Source organism: Ursus americanus, chromosome 33 (assembly GCF_024610735.1).
Source record: "Ursus americanus isolate L20-20 chromosome 33, mUrsAme1.1.p, whole genome shotgun sequence".
Taxonomy (NCBI): domain Eukaryota; kingdom Metazoa; phylum Chordata; class Mammalia; order Carnivora; family Ursidae; genus Ursus; species Ursus americanus.
In genome coordinates this window covers 497,002-520,309 of record NC_142159.1, presented here as the reverse complement: position 1 = coordinate 520,309, position 23,308 = coordinate 497,002, and the positions used below count along the sequence as shown (strand labels likewise).

The 23,308-nt window shown below is 48.5% G+C and overlaps 1 protein-coding gene across 1 annotated transcript; it reads right to left on the bottom strand.

Moving 5' to 3' along the window:
• Window positions 1–105: 105 nt before the first annotated feature.
• Window positions 106–22,840, bottom strand: PPT1 (palmitoyl-protein thioesterase 1). The gene is made up of 9 exons (XM_045771892.2): window positions 22,707–22,840; window positions 18,879–18,988; window positions 18,523–18,650; window positions 18,124–18,194; window positions 15,841–15,943; window positions 5,060–5,150; window positions 4,136–4,234; window positions 2,822–2,893; window positions 106–1,623 (listed from the first exon to the last, which is right to left on the bottom strand). The coding sequence occupies exons 1-9, from the start codon at window positions 22,828–22,830 to the stop codon at window positions 1,501–1,503; spliced, it is 921 nt and encodes a 306-aa protein (XP_045627848.1). The 5' UTR covers window positions 22,831–22,840; the 3' UTR covers window positions 106–1,500.
• Between the last annotated feature and the right edge of the window lie 468 nt (window positions 22,841–23,308).

Here is a 23,308-nt window from a genome sequence, read left to right as displayed (position 1 = left end):
AAAACTCATAATCCCTAGATCAGGAGTCGCGTGCTCTAGCGACTGAGCCAGCCAGGCGCCCTGAGATGTATGTAAGAATACTGAGAAGGAAGAGGACACCGAGGATAAGAAACTATTCTTTATTTTAGACAACATCATAAAATTTTTTTCACATCCCCCCCACTTGTTACCCTTAATCCTCATCTTCATCTTCTAGTTGAGAAATAAGGCTTGAGAGAGGGGAGAGAAAAATCAGAGAAAAAGGGGTCAACTTAGCAGCACTAACAAGGTGCTTCCCTCTGCACAGCTGTCGTCTCACACTGGCATTCTGCACAGTAGTCCTTCAGGAAGTGTTAGGTTTTCTCAGGGTGAGGGAGTGGGGGGCTAAGATGTCCATGCTCACAGTGCGGGAAAATAGTAGCTAAAGGTTAGTTTTCTTCATTGTAACAGGAATTCTCAGTCCTTCGTATTCTAAAGTGAGTTGATCTCCAACAGGAGAAAAGGGGTATGCAATATTCCCCAACCTTTCTGAGCAAATCCTTTTTTCATCAAATACATCAGAAAGTTTACAGTGTACTGTAAGTACAGTATTTTAGATGGGAGTTAGAAAGCCTGATCTCTTCCCGTTCTTCCTGCCATTGTCTGCTAACACCAGCAGCAGAGTGACTCTAGAAGGCAGATCACGGGCTACACTGAGAAAGGGACAGGTGGAGTAGAAGGGACCAACTGCGTCCTCACAATTTCTGCTTGTACATTGTTCAGTTCAAGTATAGTTGACATACAGTGTTCTGTCCGCTTGTACAGTTTTCTTCACTCCCCTAAGTTAAGCAAGATGTACTCCGCCCCCCACCCCCGCCACCTTAAGCAATCCAGTTGGGTGCTACTTCCTCCCTTTGTGACAGAGCAACTAATTCATCACTACCTGAAGAGACAGGGTGCTACTGAGACAAGATGGTGGCCCAGCAGAACAGGTCAATGCTAAGACACCACAGGAGACAACTACTGAGAAAAGAGGGTAGCCTCCAGGAGTTATGCAGAAACACTATCTAAACAATACTTTCACAAGCACTGGTTGAATCTCCACCAGCAAAACAGAAAGCATTTATGGTCACCTCAGGCCTGGATACCGGCCGCCTGTTGGCTTGAAATGTGGCTAGGCTTTCCTGAAAAAGGTGTCTGCCCTTAGACTAATTGCTTTAGTTTCAGCCTCTTCTGGGCACAGTTCCGACACTGATCTGCAGCAGACTGTTTCCTAAGACAGCCTGACCACATCGAGGGGTTGTAAAATAATCTCCGTGCATGGTTATTAGCTAATTAAACTTGCATTCAACACCATATGCTGAGGCAAAGGATAAGATTCGAATCTTAGATCTTTCTGAGCAGGGCATGTTAGGTGATAACTAGAAGGAAGGATTAGTTGCAAGCTGGATGTGAGCTCAGGCGTGGGCATGGAGGGAACAGTCTCCTACTGGTTCAGAAGCACTAGGGGCTCCCTGAGCTCTGCCGCAGACCACAAGGGTTTCACTCAAGGAAGGGTATGATGTGGGCATAAAACCATTCTTGAGACAGCTGAAGATGGTCCCCTTCTACAGCCAGGAACACTAACTGTCCTGCATTGTCCATTTCCTTTAGCCCCAGGCGGTCCTGCAGAGAGAAAGACCATAATTAAGAGGCCTTATGAAAAGTTCTACGGTTAAAAAGTAAAGAAACAATGTTCGTTTGAGCTTTGTGCTCAAAGCGTAGCCTTTTCCCTGAGTAGTAAAATTTAGGTGTATTGTTGAAAATGCCAAAAAGGGTACCTCCCGGTTTTCTTCCTGAGCATTCAAAACGTATGTAACTGAGATTGTGGTCTACAGAGTTCTATATTCGGCTTTCTGAAAAGTGTTCTAAAGCTTCTGGAGGACCACCTGTGTGGGTGGGCAAGCCATGGACAAAACTGCCTCAAAAGGTCAGTCAAGTGAGAGCCAAGGACAGAAAAATGTTAGCTTAAAACATATCTAACCCTTCAATAACACACCTCACTTTTCACACCCGCAGCTGAGAACGGCATTACCCACAGTGCCACAGAACAAATATGGCGGGGAGGACGGGCAGCTGACGGGGCCGGAGTGCTGCTTCTGCCGTAGCTACCCTCAGTTTGACTTTCACGAGAGGGAAGTTCTTAGCTGTAATTTCCAAAACTCAACAAACCCGAGCTTCCCTTTCCTTTGATCTCACCCAAAGTGGGGCACCAAATGCCGGAGAAAAGCCAAGAGAGGAGACACTTGGCCTGCGGAATTACTCGGAGGAATTCTAGAGCAGGCAAGCGGTGCACATAGCACTTGTGCCGTCTGGGAGGGTCCAGCTCCAATATCCACTCCTTAGAGTGTGGAAGGCTCCAGAAGCAGAGGTAGTGAAACGGTGCAACCTCTGCTTGAGAGACAGGGCCTAGTGCTTCCTCTTGGGGCTCCTGCAGGAGCAGCTCCCCTCATCAGTGCTCTAAGGTAAAAACAGGACCTCACATCTGTTCGTGTTTTAAAGTTAACACCTCTCCTCTGTTTTCATGATGCACGGGGCTTCTTGGATTTTATCAGAAGCAGAAACTGGAGATGAGGTGACCTCAACATACTTGAAAACCATGGGGTACGGGTCCTACATCCTTCAGGATGTACATTCCTGAAACCCAGCGCCTGATAATGCTGGTGTCACAATCAGCACCCTAACAGGCCTCACCCGTGTCAGACCAAGTCAGATGCCTCTAGGCACCTACTGCTCTGGGGTGTGCAGGACAGGCTCTATCACCAAAGAACCCAGGAGCTTCGGGAACCAGGAGCTGAAAAAGACAGCACCTCTCTCCGGTTACCTGTGTGTACAGAGTGGTCTCCTGCAAGGGGATGGTTTCCTTGGCTTGGCCACTTCTATAAAATCCGAACCACTGCAGGAGAGGAGGGAGAACGAAGATCAGACACGGAGCGCATATTGTCAAACGAAGACCGGCTAGTAGCTAAGACTACCAACAAACAGTATCACCAAGCTGTAGCAAAGAGTAAAAATAGAGTACATCTTGAGTCATCTCTTTTTAAGGGTAGATCCTGAGGGATGAGTTAATCTTTCCAAAGAGCTTTCCAATTCCGCCGAATTCCTGTTTCCTACAATTATTCAGCACCTATGCTGTGAAAATCCTTGTGCTAAATTCGACATCTGAAGATAAATCTGTATGTGGTCCCTGCTTTCTACAGCTCTGGTCTAGCGAGGTGCAGAAACCTCTCCCTAAAGGCCAGATACAAAGTATCTTAGGCTTTAAGGGCCACACGGGTGCAACTACCCAATGCTGCCACTCGAAACAAAAACCGCCACAAGCAATATATAAAAAATGAATATGGCTTTAAAAAAAAAGTAAAAATGAATATGGCTGTATTCCAATGAAATTTCATTAATGGATGCTGAAATTTGAATTCATGTAACTTTTGTCATCAGATATTCTTTTGATTTTTTTCTAACCATTAAAAAATGTTCACAGGCCCTGCAAAAGCAGATGGTGGGCTGGACCTGGCCGGCAGGTGCCGTGTGCTAGTCCCTGGGGGCCTGGCATAAGGTGATGATTCTGCAAAAGAGGGAGCAAACTCTGCCTGGAACAGGAATGGCATCCTGGATGGAAGTGACACTTGAGCTTGGCCTTGACAGATGACCTGGAGCTTGTCAGGTGAAGCAACCCTGGGAAGGGCACTCTAGAGACTGAAAAGCACGAACAAAGGGACATAAGAGTAAAAACATATGTCCAGTCTGGGTCATTTCAAGCCTTGATCCTAGAGTATATGAAGGGGTAGTGAAGGAAGATTAGGCTGGAAAGATAAGTCAAGGCAGACCTTGAATGCCAGCCTCGGGGATTTACAGACTTTGGGCTGATGGTCTGGGTCACAGGTCTCTCGGAAAATGTGGTAAAAGTTATAGACCCTTTCTCAGAGAGTGCAATTACATAATTTTGCAAACAATTTCGGGTGTTAGGGAGGTGACAGCCCCCAGTGTCCCATTTGTAGACCTTGGGTGAAGAAGCTCTGCTCTACACAAAAGTTGGGGGAAGGGACTGAAGGTTTTTCCCCAGCAGGCAGCTGGATTTCAATGCCATTTACTCCTTCGGTCTCCTGGCATGGCGTGGCCTGCCGACGCAGCATCTCACCTCAGAGTCCACAGGGTCCACAATGGAATCATTGAGAAATTTCACCATCACAAACTTCTTCAAGGCCATCAGGTTCTTCTTGTAGGACTCATTGACACCCTGGAGGAAAGGCCAGTAGTATTTCAGGGACAACATCGTCAGGTTCCAGGAGGGATGTTAAGGCCTTCCAGTGCTCTGGTCTCCCCAGCCTGGGCTGCCATATTTCCTCCCCATGATAATGGGCTGCTTTTCCAGCTTCCGGCCCAGAATATACCTTGTACAGCCTTTTCTTACCATCCTATCTGACTGGCAATGCCCCCACCAACCATAGTCCGTCACTGCACCCCACAGGCATCTGTCACGTAGGTTAAAGGCGACTACCCAGAGAAAGCCAAGGCAAAATGAGAAACCACACATTCTGAGTGGTTCTGCTACAGTGTTCTGTTTCTTCCCTACCACCCCTCAAATTTTGTTTTAAAAGACAAAAACAAAAGCCTCCAGATAGGCCCAATATAAACTGAGCCACTGAGTTTACCCGAATCTCCCACACCAAGCTCGTGCCTGGGACATATTCAGTCCCCTCTGCAGTCTCTCTTTAAAGTCAATCTCACTTCTGAGAAAATCTGACCCCAAGGGACCCACTAGGAAGGCATCCCTCAGCAAGACGGCAGCTGTTGCGTTCCACTTAAGCCAGCCAGCAACCTACTGAGCTTACCCTGCTTCTTCAACACAAGGAAAGGAAAAGGACCTACGGGAAGAAAGCCAAATGAATTTCAGCCTTCCTAAAAGGAACTGAAGCTCACAAGCACTGCCGCCCCAAAACAGAACTTCTGTTTCCCAGGGTCTGTCCCGGGTATGCTGGGTAAACCGTCACAGCTGATCTGTTTGTGACGCCCCGAAAGCAACACGAACGCACAGCTACGGCAGCCTGGGATGGGTGCTTACCCTCTCCTGATTAATATCTGCCAAGAAGATGCTGTGGTTGCGGTACATGTCCTCCTTGATGGGGTCGTGCCAGTACTCCGCTTGCACCAGGCTGCGGGAAGGACGAAGGAATGAAGGTGACCAAGCTGCGTGTCTGTCAGCACGCCCCCGGCATGTCCGTGTAGAGCAGACCGTGCGCCAACAGACTTCAAAAGGACAACAGATCAGAGCCGCCTAGCCCCGGGCCTTGTAGGGCAGACAAGACTTCCACTGACGAAATAGTTTGCTAATGACACGCCGGAGGCATGACGGTGCTTTGAGCATAGCACTGAGTCCCACAGATTTGGAAAAGGACGCATCAGTATCAGTTTCCCCATGGCCTTGAGCCTTCTCACACTTCTGCCTCCGGATCACGGTGGCACATGCTGTCCCCACCCACAACCCCACCTCCTTCCCCCTCCTCTGCTTTCTATTCATCTGCAAGACTCAGCTCCGATATCACCACCTGCACATCCAGCCATCCCTCTCTTCATCCATCCGGCCATCCTCAGGCTGCGAGGGCGGTCTACCCATTCAATCGTAAAGCATTTTTCCTATGCTGAGTGATGACACGAGTTTTCGGGATTCTGGTATGTCACACAAATTTTAAGGACAAAAGGCGGGGACTTGGGGCACCTGGATGGCTCAGTCGGGTAAGTGTCCGCCTTCAGCTCAAGTCGTGATCCCGGGGTCCTGATCAGGCTCCCTACTCAGAGGGGAGTCAGCTTCTCCCTCCGCTGCTCCCCCGGCTTGTGTTCTCTCTCTCTCTGTCTCTCTCTCTCAAATAAATAAGTAAAATCTTAAAACACAAAAACAATCCAAAAAATGTGATGAACTCTGACCCTTTATAAAATACTGACACTGGCACTGGTTTTGTCCCTCTGTTCTAGCCCTGCGGTCGCTCACCGGGTGCGAGCCGGCTCCCCGGTTGTCCCCCAAGGACTACAAGCTCCTTTGGCAGCGACGCGGGCACGCAGCAGACGCCCAGCCGGAGGCTCTGCCGAATGCAAGGGACCGATTCAGGGATGCCAGACAAGCTATGAAAGAAGTCGGCTGGCACTGAGGGAGGGGAGGGTTTGGAGATGTGAGCGGAAGGGAAGGCAGTACGGTGAGGAGAACAAGGGAAGCAGCTTCAGCAGTGGGTGGTCAACAGCTTCAAATGCTCAGAAGTGGTGAGCACTGAGCACACACGTGTTCACGCAGGTGGTCAAAGTTCCTTCAAAACACGTCCAGTGAATAAATACAAAGGTCTCTGGATCTTGTCGGACCAGGTTCCGGTGACCCAGAATTACAGCAGGGAGCCCAATGGAAGCAGGAGTCACGGGTCACCTTTCTGTGTGACAAGGAAACGGAGCTAAGAAGGGGCAACAGGAAGAAACGAAGGGCATTTTGTTTTGTGAGAAGCCTGGTGCACATGGGACGGCCAAGGGGAAGGACCTGAGGATGAGCAGAAGCTGGAGGCGCTGGGGAGGCAGAGAAGAAACGTGGGTCTGTACTAGTCTCTCCTTGGCACCAGCGAAGGGCCAGTTTCGGAGGTTAAGTAACGCTCTCAAAACACCACAGTCGTGTCATCGGTGGCTCAGGCGGGTAAGCACCTGACTCCTGGTTTCAGCTCAGGTCGTGCTCTCAGGGTTGTGGGCTCGAGCCCCGCATCGGGGAGAGACTGTGGGCAGTCTCTCCCTCTCTCTCTCCCCCCCTCTGCCCCTCCCCCTGCTTGCTTGTGCACATGCACACCAAATAAATAAATAAATAAATAAAATCTCAAACCAAAAACAAACCCTACACGGTCGCAGGCAAGGTAAGACAGGAGCCTAAATCTGCCCAAGTCCACACTCTTTCAGATGCGGCCTGCTCAAGGGGCAGTCAGCTCCCCAGAAACCGGAACCTTTTCCTGAGGCCTGCTCTAGCCACCGTGGCTGAGAGAGAATCCGAGAAACCCACGTGGAGCCCTTACTGGGCCTATTCTAAGCACTTCACATACATTAGCCCGCTTAATCCTGACAAGAATTCCATGGAGAAGGACTAGTATTAGCCTCCTGTTTACAAATGAGGCAATCACACCCGGAGTGACTCAGCAGCTTGCCCACGGTCACACAGCCGGGAGGGAACAGAGCCCGAACGGCCCGGCAGCCAGTCCGGCCCCGGAAGCCCTGCTCTGAACCCCCACACGTCCCTCCTGCCTCTGCTGACCGCGGGATGCCGACAGCACCCGCGTCCTGGCGCGCAGCCCTGGGCCGGAAGCACGGGGGCTTGCCTCTCCGAGCCGGAGTCTTCCAGGCTTGTCCCGAGAATTAAAGAGCAACTGTACAGCTCCCGCATGTGTCCACTCGTGGCACAAATCCCCCCAAAGGGCGTGCTAACGGGCCCGTCGCCATGCTGTTCTGTCCGTCCTCTCCCTCGCTCTACATCCGGCCACGACCGTCTGCGCGCGGAGGTGCTGTTCCCAGGCCTAGCGTGAGCGGAACAGAGCCCGACGGGGAGGAAGGGAAACGCAGAGGCAGATGTGCTGAGGTGATGGCCAAACCCTAAGGCGTTCTGATCTAAATCAAAGATGATTTTTGGCGGAATCTGACGAACTTATTTTATTTTATGTGACAAACTAATTTTAAACTCCGGATGAAACAATACGAGAGCAAGACCAGCCAAGACTTGAAGAAGAGCCGCGTAAGAGCTGCTGTCCCGACTGAGGCAGTGTGCGCGGGGTGGGGACAGAGACATGAAGGGAGCGGGAGCGCAGCCCACAAGCAGACCGAGCACCGAAAACGCCAGGTAGACGAAAAACGTGAGAAGCAAAACAAAACCTGAAAACAAATGAGAAGAAAATGCGGGATCGGAGAATGGCTTTGTGCTTCAGTCCCGAGGACGGAGGAAGTGGCCTGAGTCCAAATGAGAAGCTGCGGCCGCTGATGCCGGTTGTATGACACTGTGAATGTACTCAGTGCCCCGGACTGTGCGCTTCCAAATGACTGAAATGGCAGATTCTGTTTCATATGTAACATATATATGTTTTACCACAACTTAAAAAAATTAATACCGTAATATGCCCCTAAACCAATGAATTATACACTCTAAATGACAGAACCGTATGCTCTGTCAGTCAGATCTCAGTAAAACTGTCTAAAACAAATCTGCTGTACCGAATGAAAACACCATAAATAAAATTCAAAGACAAGCCGCAGGCTGGGAGGAGTTACATCCCTAACAAAGACAAGGCTTCATAATCGTAATATAGATGCGTCTGTGTGTACACGATACTTACATCAGTAAGAAAAAGACGGCGCGCCCCACAGAGACACAGGCAAAGACTAGACCAGGCGATGAAGAGGCAATTCACAGAAAAGAGAGACCCGAGTAGCCAAGAAACACAAACAGGTGTTCGAGCTGCCCAACAGAACGCGCAGACAGGAAAGCGAAAGCATCCCACACGCGTCTGACCGGCCGACGTGAAACAGACGCGGGATCAAAAGTGAGTAAGACTGGAGGAAAACGGCAACACTCACACTCTGCTGGTGGAACAGAAATCGGTACAACTGCCTTGGCGATATCAAGTCTAAACGGCACATGCTTGTCACGGTAATCGCAGCAGCCAACACGCACTGAAGGACTGTTCTAAGCGCCCCTACAGCTATTAACTCTTTTAGCCTTCTCTACGACCCATGAGGTACAACTTCTGCCCTATTTTCCAGATGATGAAACCAAGGCAGAGTGGTTAGGGAGCTTTCCCCAAATTACCCGATAAGTAACTGCGCGTCCACACGTGAACTCCACTAGTAGATAAACTCTTGTTCAGGGATTGCTAGGTAATACAAAATACGTGCACTGCTCTCCAACCCCGGTTCCTGGCACGGAGCTCCCCAAACCCTTGCAATTTCCTCAGTGATAAGAGCTCTAGGAGCACCTTTTGTTCTACTGTGGTGGCGCTGGGTGGGCTCCTGGATGGCTCCTGGATGGGCTGGTCACCAGAAAGCACAAGCCTCCATCTGAAGCTTGGACTTTTCAGCCCTGCTCCCCATTCCCCAGAGAGGGGAGGGGGCTGGAAATGGAGTCAGTAACTGATCATGCTTATGTGAAGCAGCCTCCATAAAGTCCTAATAGTAGGGGTTCAGAGAGCTTCCAGGTTGGCAGACACACCCCGAAGGGTGTGCACCCCAGCTCCCGTGCTCGGGACCCTCCCAGACCTCACTAACGTATCTCTTCATCTGGCTGTTCATATGTGTCTTTTTTTTTTTTTTTTAAGGTTTTATGTATTTGAGAGAGAGCACGAGCAAGGGGAGGAGCAGAGGGAGAGGGAGAAGCCGACTCCCCACTGGGCACAGAGCCTGCTGCAGGGCTCGATCCCAGGACCCTGAAATCATGACCGGAGTCAAAGGCAGCCAACTGACTGAGCCACCCAGGCGCCCCTCATCTGTGTCCTTTATCACACCCTTTAATAAGCCGGTAAACATGTTTCCTTGAGTTCTGTGCACCACTCTAGCAAATTAATCATACCTGAGGAGAGGGTCATGGGAACCTCCACCTTGCAGCCACATCGGACAGAAGTTGGGGGGAACCTGGGGACCTACTACGGGCGATGGGCGTGTGCGTGTTGGGGAGAAGGGCAGGCTTGGGGGACTGAGCTCTTAATCTGCGGGATGCGACGCTCTCTCCAGGTAGACAGTGTCAGAACTGAGTTAAACTGTAGGACCCCCAGCTGGTGTCACAGAGAACTCCTCGGTGGGAAACCTCCACACTCTTGGCGACCGGAAGTGAAGTGTCCCGTGTGAGTACAGGCGTAGCGTAAAAGTAAAGCACACAAGCAGCAACACAGGCTGGGCTTTTCGACACAAGGACGTTCCCTCAAAGTGCTTGTTATCACTAGAAACTACAAGTGCCGAAATGTTTGCAATATGGAAATCAATCACGGTGGCAGTCATGGAGTACAGAACGCCGGGTAGCTGTGAAGAGGAATGAACCAGATGTACATGTAACAACATGTTACTAAACGTAAAACTGAGTGAAAAACTCATTTGCAGAATGAAATGCACAAGATGGCCATTATGTAACATTTTAAATATACAAAATAAGGCTACATGCTGATGGAGATATATATGTACATAAATATATCATTTTTTTAATGGACAAAAAGTATCTATCACTCTCATTTCTTGACAGTGGTTGTCACTATGGAGGGAGGGCAGGGAATGGAACCTGGCAGAGATATGCAGAATTCAGTATTATCTGAAATGTTTCAGTTCTTAAAACATCTGAGGCAAATATGACAAAATATTAATTTTAGGTCTTAGATGACATTACTCTTTATACTTTTCTGAACAGCTAAAAAGTGCCTAAGTGGATGCCTCAAAATTTCCAGAAAGGGGAGCGGCGAGTTGAGGGCGAAGGTGGGGGGAGAGTGGGACACCTGGGGATAAGCATACTGTGAGAGCCATTGGGGGTGCAGGCCCCCGCAAGCATGGGGCATGGAGGGCTGAGGGCCGTGGACCAAGGACAGGGCCACATGGGAGAGCAGAGCTGGCACAGGGGAAGAGGAGAGGCCACGGCCAGGGCGACACTGCTGTATTCACTGTGGCGGAGATGGGCTCAGTGAGTAGGATAGCAAGGAGGAAACTGGAGGAAGAACTCCAGGACGGGCTGCCAGGATCTCGGAGGGGAACTAGAGGGTGGATTTCACATCCACGAGGTGAGAAAGAACAGTCACACTCACCATTCCTCACTGCTGCCCCCACCGAGCCGGGAGCTGGTGCTGGAAAGTCCCTCCTCCCTGGCTTCCCAGGGGACTAGATCAAATTTGTTTTGTTCGGGTTGAATGATCTGAACAGTGCAGAAGACACTTTCTGGGGTCTCTGCCTAAATCAAAATTAACTCTCCCTTGTCTGGGAACTGTACCCTTCCGGGCCCACCTTCTGATTACAGGGGTGGGTATGGCTGGTACCGTGTGGTCTCACTTTTCTGGCCGCAGTCAATGATGGAGATCGGACCTGAGCTGGGACGTGGTCCCTTCCCCAAGAATCTGGATTGGAACTGAGAGATTCCAGCCTCTCTCTCCTGAGATAATACCCTAAGCAGACACAATGAAAAACTTGGAAGCGGGGGCGCCTGGGTGGCTCCATCGGTGGAGTGACAGTCTCTTGGTTTCAGCCCAGGTTATGATCCCAGGGGTCACAGGACTGAGCCCCGAGGTGGGCTCCGTGCGCCGCAGGGAGTCTGCTTGAGATGCTCTCTCTCCCCCTGCCCCTCCCCTGCTCCTGCAAGCATTCTCTCTCTCCAAAATAACTAAATAAATATTAAAAAACAAACAAAGAACCTGGAAGCTAGGCAAGGCCACCTTCACCCCGTGGGTGGCCAGAGAGGCTGGTGTGCATGCAGACAGAGGCAGCAATGCCAGCTGGAGAGACAGACGCAGTTCTTGGTGGCTTGCATTTCCTGATTCTAGTCCCTCTGAAACCCTGGGTACCAAAGACTATGAACTTCTTTAAAAATTTACTTTGATTTGATGTGGTTATTTTCCTGCAACCAGAATCCTCCCTGATACAAAGGGCAGCCCAGGACCATACTAGCCAGGAAAATGTGATCTCCTCCTGTCCCTTTCTGCCCTCCCCGTCCCCTTCCCGCCTCTACTGGGGCTATCAGCCTCTTTTTTTTTTTTTTTAAGATTTTATTTATTTATTCGACAGAGATAGAGACAGCCAGCGAGAGAGGGAACACAAGCAGGGGGAGTGGGAGAGGAAGAAGCAGGCTCCCAGCGGAGGAGCCTGATGTGGGGCTCGATCCCAGAACGCCGGGATCACGCCCTGGGCCGAAGGCAGACGCTTAACGACTGCGCCACCCAGGCGCCCCTCCTTTTTTTTTTTTTAAGATTTTATTTATCTGTTTATTTGAGAGAGAGTGAGCACACAAGCAGGGGGAGCGGCAGAGGGAGAGGGGGCTGAGCAGGGAGAGGGAGCTGAGCTGGTTGGATCCCAGGCCCTGACTGAGATCATGACCTGAGCCGAAGGCAGACACTTAACCAACTGAGCCACCCAGGCTCCCCATACCTGCTTCTTTAGATCTCATACTGGCCGTCTGCTAAAATGAGATATACACAGAACTACAAAGAAACTTTAAAAAGAAAAAGCAACTCCATAAAACTAGAAAACTGTCAATCTGTAAAGGAGCCACTGAGAATTCAGAAAGCATTTCCCAGGGAAACCGAGTTATAAATGCTGAGCCGTAGTCGATTCTCGTTCAGCTACAACGTGATGAAACTAATCTCAGGTCTTTCCACTTCTCTCCACCTCCCTGTGGCCACCCCGGTGTCCACACCACCATCACCTCTTACCGAGACACGGTGACAGTCCCTGCTTTTCCTCTACCCGATTTTCAATCCACTTCCCACAAAGCAGTGGAGACCATCCAAAAACATGAATCAGGCCATATTATTCCCTTGCTCAAAACCTCCCAATACCTTCTCTTGATGCTTAGAAGGAAACCCGAACTGCTGGTGTGACTTTCACGCCCCTGCGGGTGTCAACCTGGCCAACTCCCGTCTATCACTCAACTTGTCACAGGGGCCTAGAACAAGCCAAATGTGTCCTAGGATCGGGCCTTCGTGCCTACTGCTCCCTCGGCCTGATGGCTCTTTCCTTAGCTCCTCCCATCCTCCTCATCCTTCAGACCCTGTTCTCCGAAGGCCGTTCCGTCCAGAGTACCTCCACTCCTCTCCACCACTGCACTGTTTACTTCCACCACAGCCTCAGCACGATGAGAGGTGAGCCCGTGCCTCTGTCTGCTTGGAGCTCCCCTTTCCCCACTGGTATGTTCCTTCACGGGAGCAGGGACCCTAACTGTGTTATTCTCCGCTGTGCCTGCCAGGCCCACCACAGGGCCTGGCAAGTGCAGAGCAACACTGGATGAAATTATGAATGAAATACTTTATAACTGCGACCGAGAAAACAAAACCACGGCAATGCTTATAAATAAAGGAAACAGGCAGCTCAAGTTGAAAAATACTTTAAACACAGCACCACTAGCGTTAACGGCCCCGATCTGCCTTAGTATGAGCTGAGGCCCTGCTCTGAATCTCCGTCAGGAAAGCACTACAGCGAACCTCATGCTGGGATGAGGAGGAGACTCAAAGACACACCAGGTCACGCAGCGGACGGTGTGGAACCGAGTCTCTCCAACACCCGCCCAGAAAGAGCGTCATGCTTTGTGTGCGTGTGTCTGAAGAGGCCTTTATTTTCCCTTCACAAGTAATTGCTACTTAAAGGTTCGGCATGAAACTCTAGGATGGAAATCACTTTCTCTCAGAAAATTCTAGCAGGCGGTGGTGCTGGCGGGAGTGCGCGGTCATGAGGACGGACTCTGTGGGCGGCCTCCCCAGGGCCCGCTCTTTCTCCTGGTGCTCTGAGAGGTCACAGGAGCACACCTCCGTGTGAGGCTTTTTTCATTCCTTGCCCTGACCACTTAGCCCTTTCAATCTGGAAACTCATGTCCTGTCATTCTGAGAAATTTTCTTGTATGACTTCTTTGATAATTCCAATCCACCCTTTTTCTCTGGGCTCTTTTTGGAACACCTATCAGGCAGATCCTGGACTTCCTAAAACGGCTCCTCTAATTTTATCAGTTCTCTCCTTTTTTTTTTTTAAAACCTCTGAGTTTTTGTTCTCATTTCTAGGAGATTTCCTCAAGTTCATATTCCCATATCGCTCTCACATTTTTTATTTTGGTTGTCTTATTTTTAACTGCCAGGAGCTCTCTCTTACTCTCTGATTGTTGGTTTTAGTCACATTCTTTTCCAGTGCCACAGATGCAATTGCTCATCTCTGAAGATAATAATTCTAGGCTTTTTTCTTTCTTTTTTTAACGTTTTCTTTGGCACCTTGAATGGTCACCTTATCCTTCCAAGTTGCTTTTTACTTTTTGTGGGTTTCGATCTGTCTTCCATGTTACAAGCTTTCCTCAGATGTCTGGCTGGGGGTCCCTGGCTCTCAGTTCATGCTGAAACGAGGCCCTACAAAGCTGACTGAAGGCTCCTCGTGAGGCCACAGAGCTCACCTCCTGGCGGCTCCACCTCACGGTAGTCGAGAGGAGTCCTGATTTCCTGGAGGACTCCAAAACCTCAACCTGTGGATCTTTCCTCTGGGGCCAGTCAGGTTTTCCAGAGACAGGTCCGCCAAAGATCAGCCTAGCGGCTATGATCCTGGGAGCCGAGAGGGAGGAAAGGGGAGTGGGGGGGCGTGGGTTTCCGGTGTGGTGTCTCACCACCATCCTGCCCGTACTACCTTGGCATCTTGTACTTCTCTAGTTAAACTGCTCCAGAGAATAAATTTTGCTTCTCTTGTCAGAGTGGGGGCGGAGCAGTCCCTTGGATGTGGGCGTACGGGAACTGGGAGTTGGATCATTCCTTATATAGAAATGATTTTTTTTCCAACAAAAAGTCCTGTTTTTAGCGCCATGCACTGATCTCTACCTTGCAAAGGATCTTCTACATCTATTTCCTGACCCTCGCTGGAGCTGTCAAAAGTGAATCTGCTCCCTCTTTCAGGGCACCCTTCTATAGACATAAAGATTTCAGCTTCTTCGGCTCGGAACCCGTTATCACTCATTCATCTGCTTTCTGTCCTTCAAAGACTTGTTGATGCCCCCTCTCTCCTCTCCTGTTCTCTTGGCCCTTGTGGGTTTTCTCACTTTTCATTCTTTTGCTACCGCGTTATTATTACAGTTGAAGGAGGAAGGGAAGACAAACACATCAATCTACCCCTTTTGATCAGTACTTAGGTGTTACTGTCTCCTCCCCGTAACTGCTCATTTCTAGTCACTAATAATTCTGATTGCCAGGGGTTGTGCTTGGTTCACGAAGGAAACACAAAGAGAGAAAAGGATGAATTTTTCTGAGGCAGCTGGGCAAGAGTTAGAAGAATGAGAAAAGAATAAAGAACAATGGGGGCACCCGAGTGGCTCAGTCGGTTAAGCATCTGCCTTCGGTTCAGGTCATGATTTCAGGGTTCTGGGATCGAGCCCCACATCAGGGAGCCCGCTTATCCCTCTTCCTCTCTGCTCTCTCTCACTCTCAAATAAATAAATAAATGAAATCGTTTTTTAAAAAAAAGAATCTTAGTTTCCTTCACGGACCATCAGGTGGCACTACTGACCTAACACAGCTCTGCGGCTCTGCGGGCCGACGGGTAAGAAAGGAAGAAGGAGCTAGCTGCTGATTATTTCCACGTGCCAGTCACTGGCAGGGCTGAACCTTGGAAAACGGCTTCAAGGAAGTGTTGTATTGAAGAACTTTATCAGACAAGAATGATACGCTTGGAAAACCCGTGGGATAGCTGTTGTAGCCATACCAGTTGATCCCAAATCTCAGTTATCATCTCGAATACTCCACACCTGGGACGCGCGGGTGGCTCAGCCAGTTGAGTGGCTGCCTTTGGCTCAGGGCATGACTCTAAGGTCACCGGATCCAGCCCCGCGTCAGGCTCCCTGCTCGGCGGACAGTCTTCTTCTCCCTCTCCCTCTGCCCCTCCCCCTGCTCATGTTCTCTCACATGCTTTTTCTTTCTCTCTCAAATAAATAAATAAAACCTTAAAAAACAACCCTCCCTTCCTTTTTTAAAATTAATATTAGAGCTGTTTCAGGCTTATAATAGAACTGAGTAGACAGCACAGAGATATTTACGAAAAGCCTCTCATGTGTCTGTCACCCGCCACTCTGCCGGCATGAAAGTCAGCACGATGTGTTCGTGCCATGTCTGTTCTACGCCCTTTCCAGCCAGCCATACGTACCGTTCTTGGATAGCTTTGTTGTAAGCCCCCGCATTCAGGGTTTTCCTGATCAGGTCACAGATGTGAGAGCTCTCCCCTGGGCACCGAGGGAGTCCATAAACACCTACAGCAGCAGAGGACAAAGATCCGTTCCTTCAGTACCTGTGCACTGAACAGCTACTGGGTGCGGGAACGGTGAGCAACACAACAGACCACAGCTAGCCTCGGATCTCATTTATTCCAGAAAATAACGTACCGAGAATTCACACCATAGCCAGCTTCCCCCTGGGGCTCCTACTCGCCTTTCTGCCTAGGCCCTGGCACCCGCTCTTCCTGGTAGATGTGCTTCTCTCACTGCTTCAGTGGTCGGACTCATTTCAGCTCTCAGGCCTTAGCTTAGGGAAGTCACGTCTGACAACCCTAACTCAGGTAGCGCCCAACCCCCTGTCCCTCCCCCTCCCCCAGTTATACCTTCCATCTTCATCAGCCTCAGCAATAACATTTTCAGGGGTACCAGGCGTAGTTCTAAGCACATACTGGCAGTAATTCATTCAATCCTCACAACCAACATATGGAGTAGAAATTATTATTTGCCCCTTATTACAGATAAGAAACATCAAAACAAAGAGGTTAAATACCTGGTCCAAGGTTAGACAGTAAGTGTGGAGCCATGATATGAACGCAGGTAGTTTGGCTCCAGAGCCCACATCTTTCTTTTTCTTCTCTTTTTTATTTTTCTTTTTATTTTTTTAAAGATTTTATTTATTTATTTGTCAGAGTGAGAGGGAGCACAAGCAGGGGGAGCGGCCGACAGAGGCAGAAGCAGGCTCCCCGCAGAGCAAGGAGCCCAATGCAGGACTCGATCCCAGGACCCCGGGATCATGACCTGAGCCGAAGGCAGACGCTTAACCTATTGAGCAACCCAGGTGTCCCTTATCTTTGGTAAAGGAGGCTCCACACCCAGCATGGAGCCCAACTCGGGGTTTAAACTCAGGACCTTGAGACCCAAGATTTGAGCTGCCACCAAGAGTCAGATGCTTAACCGACTGAGCCACCCAGGCACCCTATACCCTATTTTTCTCTTGATCATAGTTCCCACATCTGTATTTATTTACTTGCTTCATTGTCTATTTCCTACCCCTCCCCCACTAGAATGGAAGTTTCCTGAAGACAGGGACCTTGTCTGTCTTACTTATAGATTTTCAATAAATATTTATTGACTGAGTGAATGATAAAGTTGTTTTTACCAACTTTCATTTTAATATTACTTGTGTTTTTAAAAAGTATTTTTCGGGGTGCCTGTGTGGCTCAGTCAAAAGCGTCTGCCTTTGCCTCAGGTCATGAGTCCATGGTTCTGGGATTGAGCCCTGTGTTGGGCTCCCTGCTCAGCAGGGAGTCTGTTTCTCCCTCTCCCTCTGCCGCTCTGCCCACTGTGCTCTCTCTGAAAAAAAGAGAAATAAATCTAAGTTACCAAATTATTTGCCCATCAGCAACAGTTAATTGGGTGAATCCAATCCTTCTGCCCCTATACTATGCCACCTGATAGCTATATCCATGAGAACAGAGACAAAGTTCTATCCCAAAGACATATCCTTCCCCAAAAGTATATAATTCTGTCTAAACAGAAAACCCATTGTTTCTCAAAGGATTTAATTTCTACTGTTAACTTTATAGACAAAAAAGCTTAGATGCTATTGTTTGCCTGAGCCTAAATTCGGTAAGACATCACCAGTGTCAGAAAACAGAAAAAGCAGGGCACCTGGATGGCTCAGTCTGTTAAGAGTCCGCCTTCAGCTCAGGTCATGATCTCAGGGTCCTGGAATCGAGCCCCACATTGGGCTCCCTGCTCGGCAGGGAGTCTGCTTCTCCCTCTCCCTCTGCCCCCTCCTCCCCACTCATGTGCTATCTCTCTCAAATAAATAAATAAAATCTTGGAAGGAAGGAAGGAAGGAAGGAAGGGAGGGAGGGAGGGAGGGAGGGAGGGAGGGAGGAAAACAGGAAAAACTGTTGGCCTTCCTGACTCCTCAACCACCACCTGCCACGTAGCTGCAACCACCTCACCTCCAGGAAATCACATCAATTAAACTGGAGAGAAGCAGATGGCAACCTGATTCACCTGTGTTCTTGGCTTCTAGAATCCTAAGTCCCTTCCTATTTCTTCAATTCTGGCTAGTTTGTTATCAGCCGGAAAAACGGGATTTTCCAAGGATGGCTGACTTCTTGTACAAACTGGTGGAATGTTTTAAAATCAAGTGGTCACATGGATTAGAACGGAGCAAAAGGAGGCAAAGAGGCCAAAGTTACCTTGATGTTGTCCCCCGACCGAAATCAGATTGATCATGGGCGGTGATGGGCATCTCTGAGCCACTGCCCTCCTGGGGGGAAAAATGATTATCAGCTCCGACTGTCAGATAAAAGTGTATCATCAATGACCAACTTCCCAGATGAAGCCACTTCATCCTCTGTGATTCCCCAAAGCCATGGAGCGACAGGCTTTCCCCCAATATGGCCAAACACAAATCCTAATTCTTTCATAGAAAATAAATTAAGTTTCATAAAGCTTTTTACATGGAGATATTTTAGAGTATAGTTTTCCTTCCTAGATAGACGAAGACTTCAAAAGAATTCGAGGAATGGATCCACCTAATAAAAGAAAAAAATCAATTCCATGTAAATGGTACGACTGAACAGAAAAGGACTTACAGAAATTGGCCTCCCTGGGAGAATCCCATAGCATTGTAGCCTTGCTGCAATTTAGGATCCTTAGCAAGAATCTCACACACTGTCGTTACTTGGGAATTGACATTCAAGAAGAAGCTGTTCTCCACATCCTAGAAGAGGAGCCACAGAGAAAGGACGGGATGAAAACCACCAGTAGCATCTTCCCTAAGAGGCCAAACTTAACTCAGGTTGGAATCCTCACATAAGCCACTCAAGAGTTAAAGTATCATTGTATGACCCACTGCTAAAAATGCAAGGCGAAGCATTTTAATAGTACATTCTAGGAAATGAAATCAGTCAGCAAACCTTCCAAGGAACAGAGCTGTGAAGGGCCTTACCTCCATCAGGGTCTTCCCGATCTCTAAGGATAAGACATAAATTCCGGGTATTTTCTTCTCAACCATTTTTTTAATAGCACCCATGCTTAAGGGATTACAACAGCTGTCTCCTAGACAACAAAGACAATGGTGGATACTCGTGAGCCAAACAGCCTGACACATTTTTTTAAATTTATTATTTTTAAAGATTTCATTTATTTATTTGAGAGAGACAGCCAGCGAGAGAGGGAACACAGGCAGGGGGAGTGGGAGAGGAAGAAGCAGGCTCCCAGCAGAGCAGGGAGCCCAATGTGGGGCTTGATCCCAGGACTCTGGGATCACGCTGTAAGCCGAAGGCAGACGCTTAACAACTGAGCCACCCAGGCGCCCCTACACATTTTTTTTTAAAGTTTCATGCTTCAAAGGGCATTATTAAGAATGTAAAACATACAGAATGGAAGAAAATATTTGCAAAACATACACCTGATAAGGATTTAATACCCAGGATATACAAAGAAGTCTTACAACTCAACAAGAAGAAGTTAATCTAATTAAAAAATGGAAAAAGGACTTGAACAGACCTCTCTCCAAAGAAGATATACAGATGGCCAACAAACACATGAAAACATGCTCAACAACACTGGTCATTCAGGAAATGCAAATCAAAACCATAATGAGATACCACTTCATACTTACAAAGATGGCTCTAATAAAAAAAATTTTAATTAAAAGATGGAAAGTAACAAGTGTTAGCAAGGATGTGGAGAAATAGGAACCCTTGTACATTGCTGGTGGGAGTGTAATATGATGCAGCCACTGTGAGAAGTTTGGTGATTCCTCAAAAAGTTAAACCTAACAATTACCACATGATCCAGCAATTTCACTTCTAGATTTCTACCCAGCAGAAATGAAAACATGCCCACACAGAAACCTGTACATCAATGTTCATAGCACCGTTATTTGTAATAGTTAAGGGGTGGAAATGACCCAAATGTCCATCAGTGGATGAGTGGGTAAACCAACGGTGGTATAGACACACGTGGAATATTATTCAACCATAAAAAAGAATGAAGCACTGAAACGCTACAATGTGGACGCACCTAAAAAACATCATTGTACGTGAAATGAGCCAAACACAAAAGGTCACATACCGTATGATTACACCTGTATCTATATCTATCCAGAATAGGCAAATCTGTAGAGACAGGAAGCAGACTGGACATTTCCAGGGGGTGTTGGGAGTGGGGAATAGCGCAATTATTAAGGCGGTACTGGTGTTTTCTGGGATAATGAAAAAGCTTTGAAGTTAGAGAGAAGCGGTGGTTGTGACAACCACCAACACTGTGAATCCACTAAATGCCACTGAACTGTATATTTTAATATGGCTAATCGCAGGTTATATTTGTTTTACCCCGATTTAAAAAAAAAAAAAAGAACATTTGTTGCTCTGCTCACGTTTATCAAATAATAACAAACTTCAAAAGCCCGTACAATATAGTTGGGACATCAAATTCACAACTGAAAAATAAGCAAAGGTGCATATTACGTGCTCCCTTATCACCTGGAACATTTGGGGTTAACTGACTCAAAAGCACTCAGGACTCCGACTCGAGGGCTAGGCCCAGGGAAAGGCAAATGAAGCCCCTAGGACACCAAATTTGGCAGGTACTCACGCGCAGGTTCGTACAAGTGCTGACCCCAACCTTCTACAAACTAGAGAGTGAGTGCCTTCTTAAATTTTGCACTGCGGGGGCCTCCCTGCCGCACCCTACTCCCAGTCCCGCTTCCTGTTTCCAGGAACCAAAATTAAATACGGGAAGCAAAGTGACCAGCCACTCAGCTGGAGAAGTAGGCTGAGGTCATTTCCCATTTTGAGCTGAATCATCACATTTCTAACCTGAGAGGAAGCTTAAGAATTCATTTTTAAGGGAAAAAGCTAAGGCTTACAGCATTTTTTATTTCTCTCATAATAACTTCTTTTAACTCTCCTGTGATAGCCCCAGAGCCCAGCACAGAGCGCTGAAAAAACGGTCTATATTTGCTGACTCTAATTCCTCTTTGAACAGTTTTCTTTAACTCAATCCAGTAAGGCTGTCACCCTCATCATGTTCTCCAAACGGCCTTGGTTAAGGTCATTAGTGATCTTCAAATTGCTAAGTCCAATAACCTGTTCTCAGTTGCCCTGCCGATAAAATTCCGTACAACTGATCGTTCCCTTCCTCTTGAAACATTTTCACTGGACTTGCTGGACATGTGCTCTCCTGACGTTCCTCCACCGTCACTGTCTCCTCAGCTAGTTCCACCTCATCTCCTCAACCTCCAAATGTTGGCAGTGCTTCAGGGCTCAATCTTGGGACCTCTTCCCTCCTGTGGACGCTCATGCCCCCCAATATCCTGCCCAGTTTCATGGCCTTAAATGCCAGCCATATGCTGAAGGCTCCCAACTTACATCTCCACCTCGTATCTCTGTCCTACACTCTGAACTCCAAATGCCTCTACAACATCTCCTGGATGTCTAACTAGCATCTCAAATCTAGTAAGTCCAAAAGCAGACTCTTGATCTTCTCCTCCCCATTTTGGTAGAATGACAACTTCTTCCTTCTACCTGCCCAGCCCCAAACCCATGGAATCATCCTTGACTCTTTTCTTTCTCTCTCATCCTGAATCTAATCTGCTAATAAATACCGTTTCTGCCTTCAGAAGATATCCAAACTTTGACCACTTCTCAGCATCTCCTGTGACTATACTGTTTCGTGCCACCACCACCTCTTGTTTAAATGGTTGCAATAGGTTCCTAACTTGTCTCCCTGCAAATGTCTGTAACCCCCTACAATCTATTCTTTTTGGGGTTTTTTAAGTAGGCTCTACTCCCAGTGTGGAGCCCAACATGGGACTTGAACTCACGACCCTGAGATATATAGGGATTAGAATGGCCCTTTTAAAATGCGAGTCATATCATGTCACTCATGTGCTCAAAACCCCCCAAGGACTACCCATCCTGAATTCTAGCCAACTCCCTTAGTAGGCCCAACATTGGCATCCCCCCAACCTAAACCCTTATTTTCTTCTCCTTCCTCACTCAGTTCCAGGCCCACGGATCTGAATGTTGTTCCTTCAACATACCAGACATACTTCCGCCTCAGGGCCTTTGCATTTACCGTTTCCTTCTACCAGCTATCCACATGGCATCTTTCCTCATCCACTTCGGGTCTTTGCACAGATGTCACTTTCTCAGTGAATCCTCTCCTGACCTTGCTTATAAAATTGCAAGCCCCCACCTCCCATTTCTATCCCCCTCCCTGCTTTATTTTTCTCCATTGCACTTACCACCATTTTACTTAAACCTAGTATATGTTTTACTTATTTCTTTATAGTCTGTCTCTCCCCCTGGAAACTAAGCTCCGAAAGAGCAAAGAATTTGGTCTGTTCACTGTCGTATCTTCAGCATCTAGTAGGTGCTCAATAACTACGTGCTAAATGTGAAATCGAACTACAGGTGCCCAACAAATCTCTATTCAATGTGTCAATGAATAAAAGGTTGGATGCCCCGGTCATGCAGCCACAGCCAGGACTGCCCGACCAAGCGCCAGCCGCTGCACCCTGACGCCACTGCCATGAGGATTAAACAAGAACAATGCACGGCTCTCTGTGAGCACTCACCAGAAGACAGTCCCTTCCCCTTCTCCCTTTCCAATGCCGAGCAGCCCCCCAAATCCTAAAAGGTCGGGCCAGCCGAGCGCTGTGCGACCACGGTCCTCGCCCTCCACACTCGCACTTGGCACACGCGAACCCAGGCTGGGAAAGGGAGGGAGTCACCAAACCCTTCTGACTCTCTTCTCCCCCACTCACCCATCCCATGCCAGATCACCAGCGGCAGCGGCGCGGCCGGGTCGAGATGCCCCAGCGCCCGTGCAGCGCAGGACCCCGGCAGGAGAGCGACGGCCAAGAGCCACAAGAAGCTGGGCGACGCCATCTTGACCCAATCATGTGACTGCGCTCCCCGCGGCCGGGACTCGGCGCTTGCTGGGGCGGACCGCGCGCTCCACACCTCCCGCCAACGTCAATCAAAATGTTTATTCGGCGCTTACTACACATCAGACATTCTTCCAAGCGCTTTACACCTGTTAACGAATTTAATCCTCATAACAACAATGCGTATCCTTCTCCCCATTTTACAGATCTGGACACTGAGGCACTGAGAATTTGGGTAAGGTAGAAGTTCACAGAGATAGCAAGTGGGTGGGCCCAAAGTTGTTACTGAGCCACTGCTCTGCACTACCTTGGAGCGAAAAATGCTCTGGGGAAGGAAGAAAGGAAGGACAGATTCAGCTCCCTGTTAGCAATGGAAGGGGAGGGATCATTTCCAGCCAGGGCTAATAATGACGGGGTGTGGTATTTGTTCTGGATGTTCAAGGAAAAATAGGATTTCGACAGGCAAAGATGAAATGCAG

Coding starts and splice junctions, on each gene's coding strand:
- PPT1 (XM_045771892.2), bottom strand. CDS start 22,830: ATGGCGTCGCCCAGCTTCTTGTGGCTCTTGGCCGTCGCTCTCCTGCCG. Junction 18,195..18,522: donor TCCCAGGGAGGCCAATTTCT/GTAAGTCCTTTT, acceptor TTTTCCCCCCAG/GAGGGCAGTGGCTCAGAGAT. Junction 1,624..2,821: donor AGACCACTCTGTACACACAG/GTAACCGGAGAG, acceptor TTCTCTCTGCAG/GACCGCCTGGGGCTAAAGGA.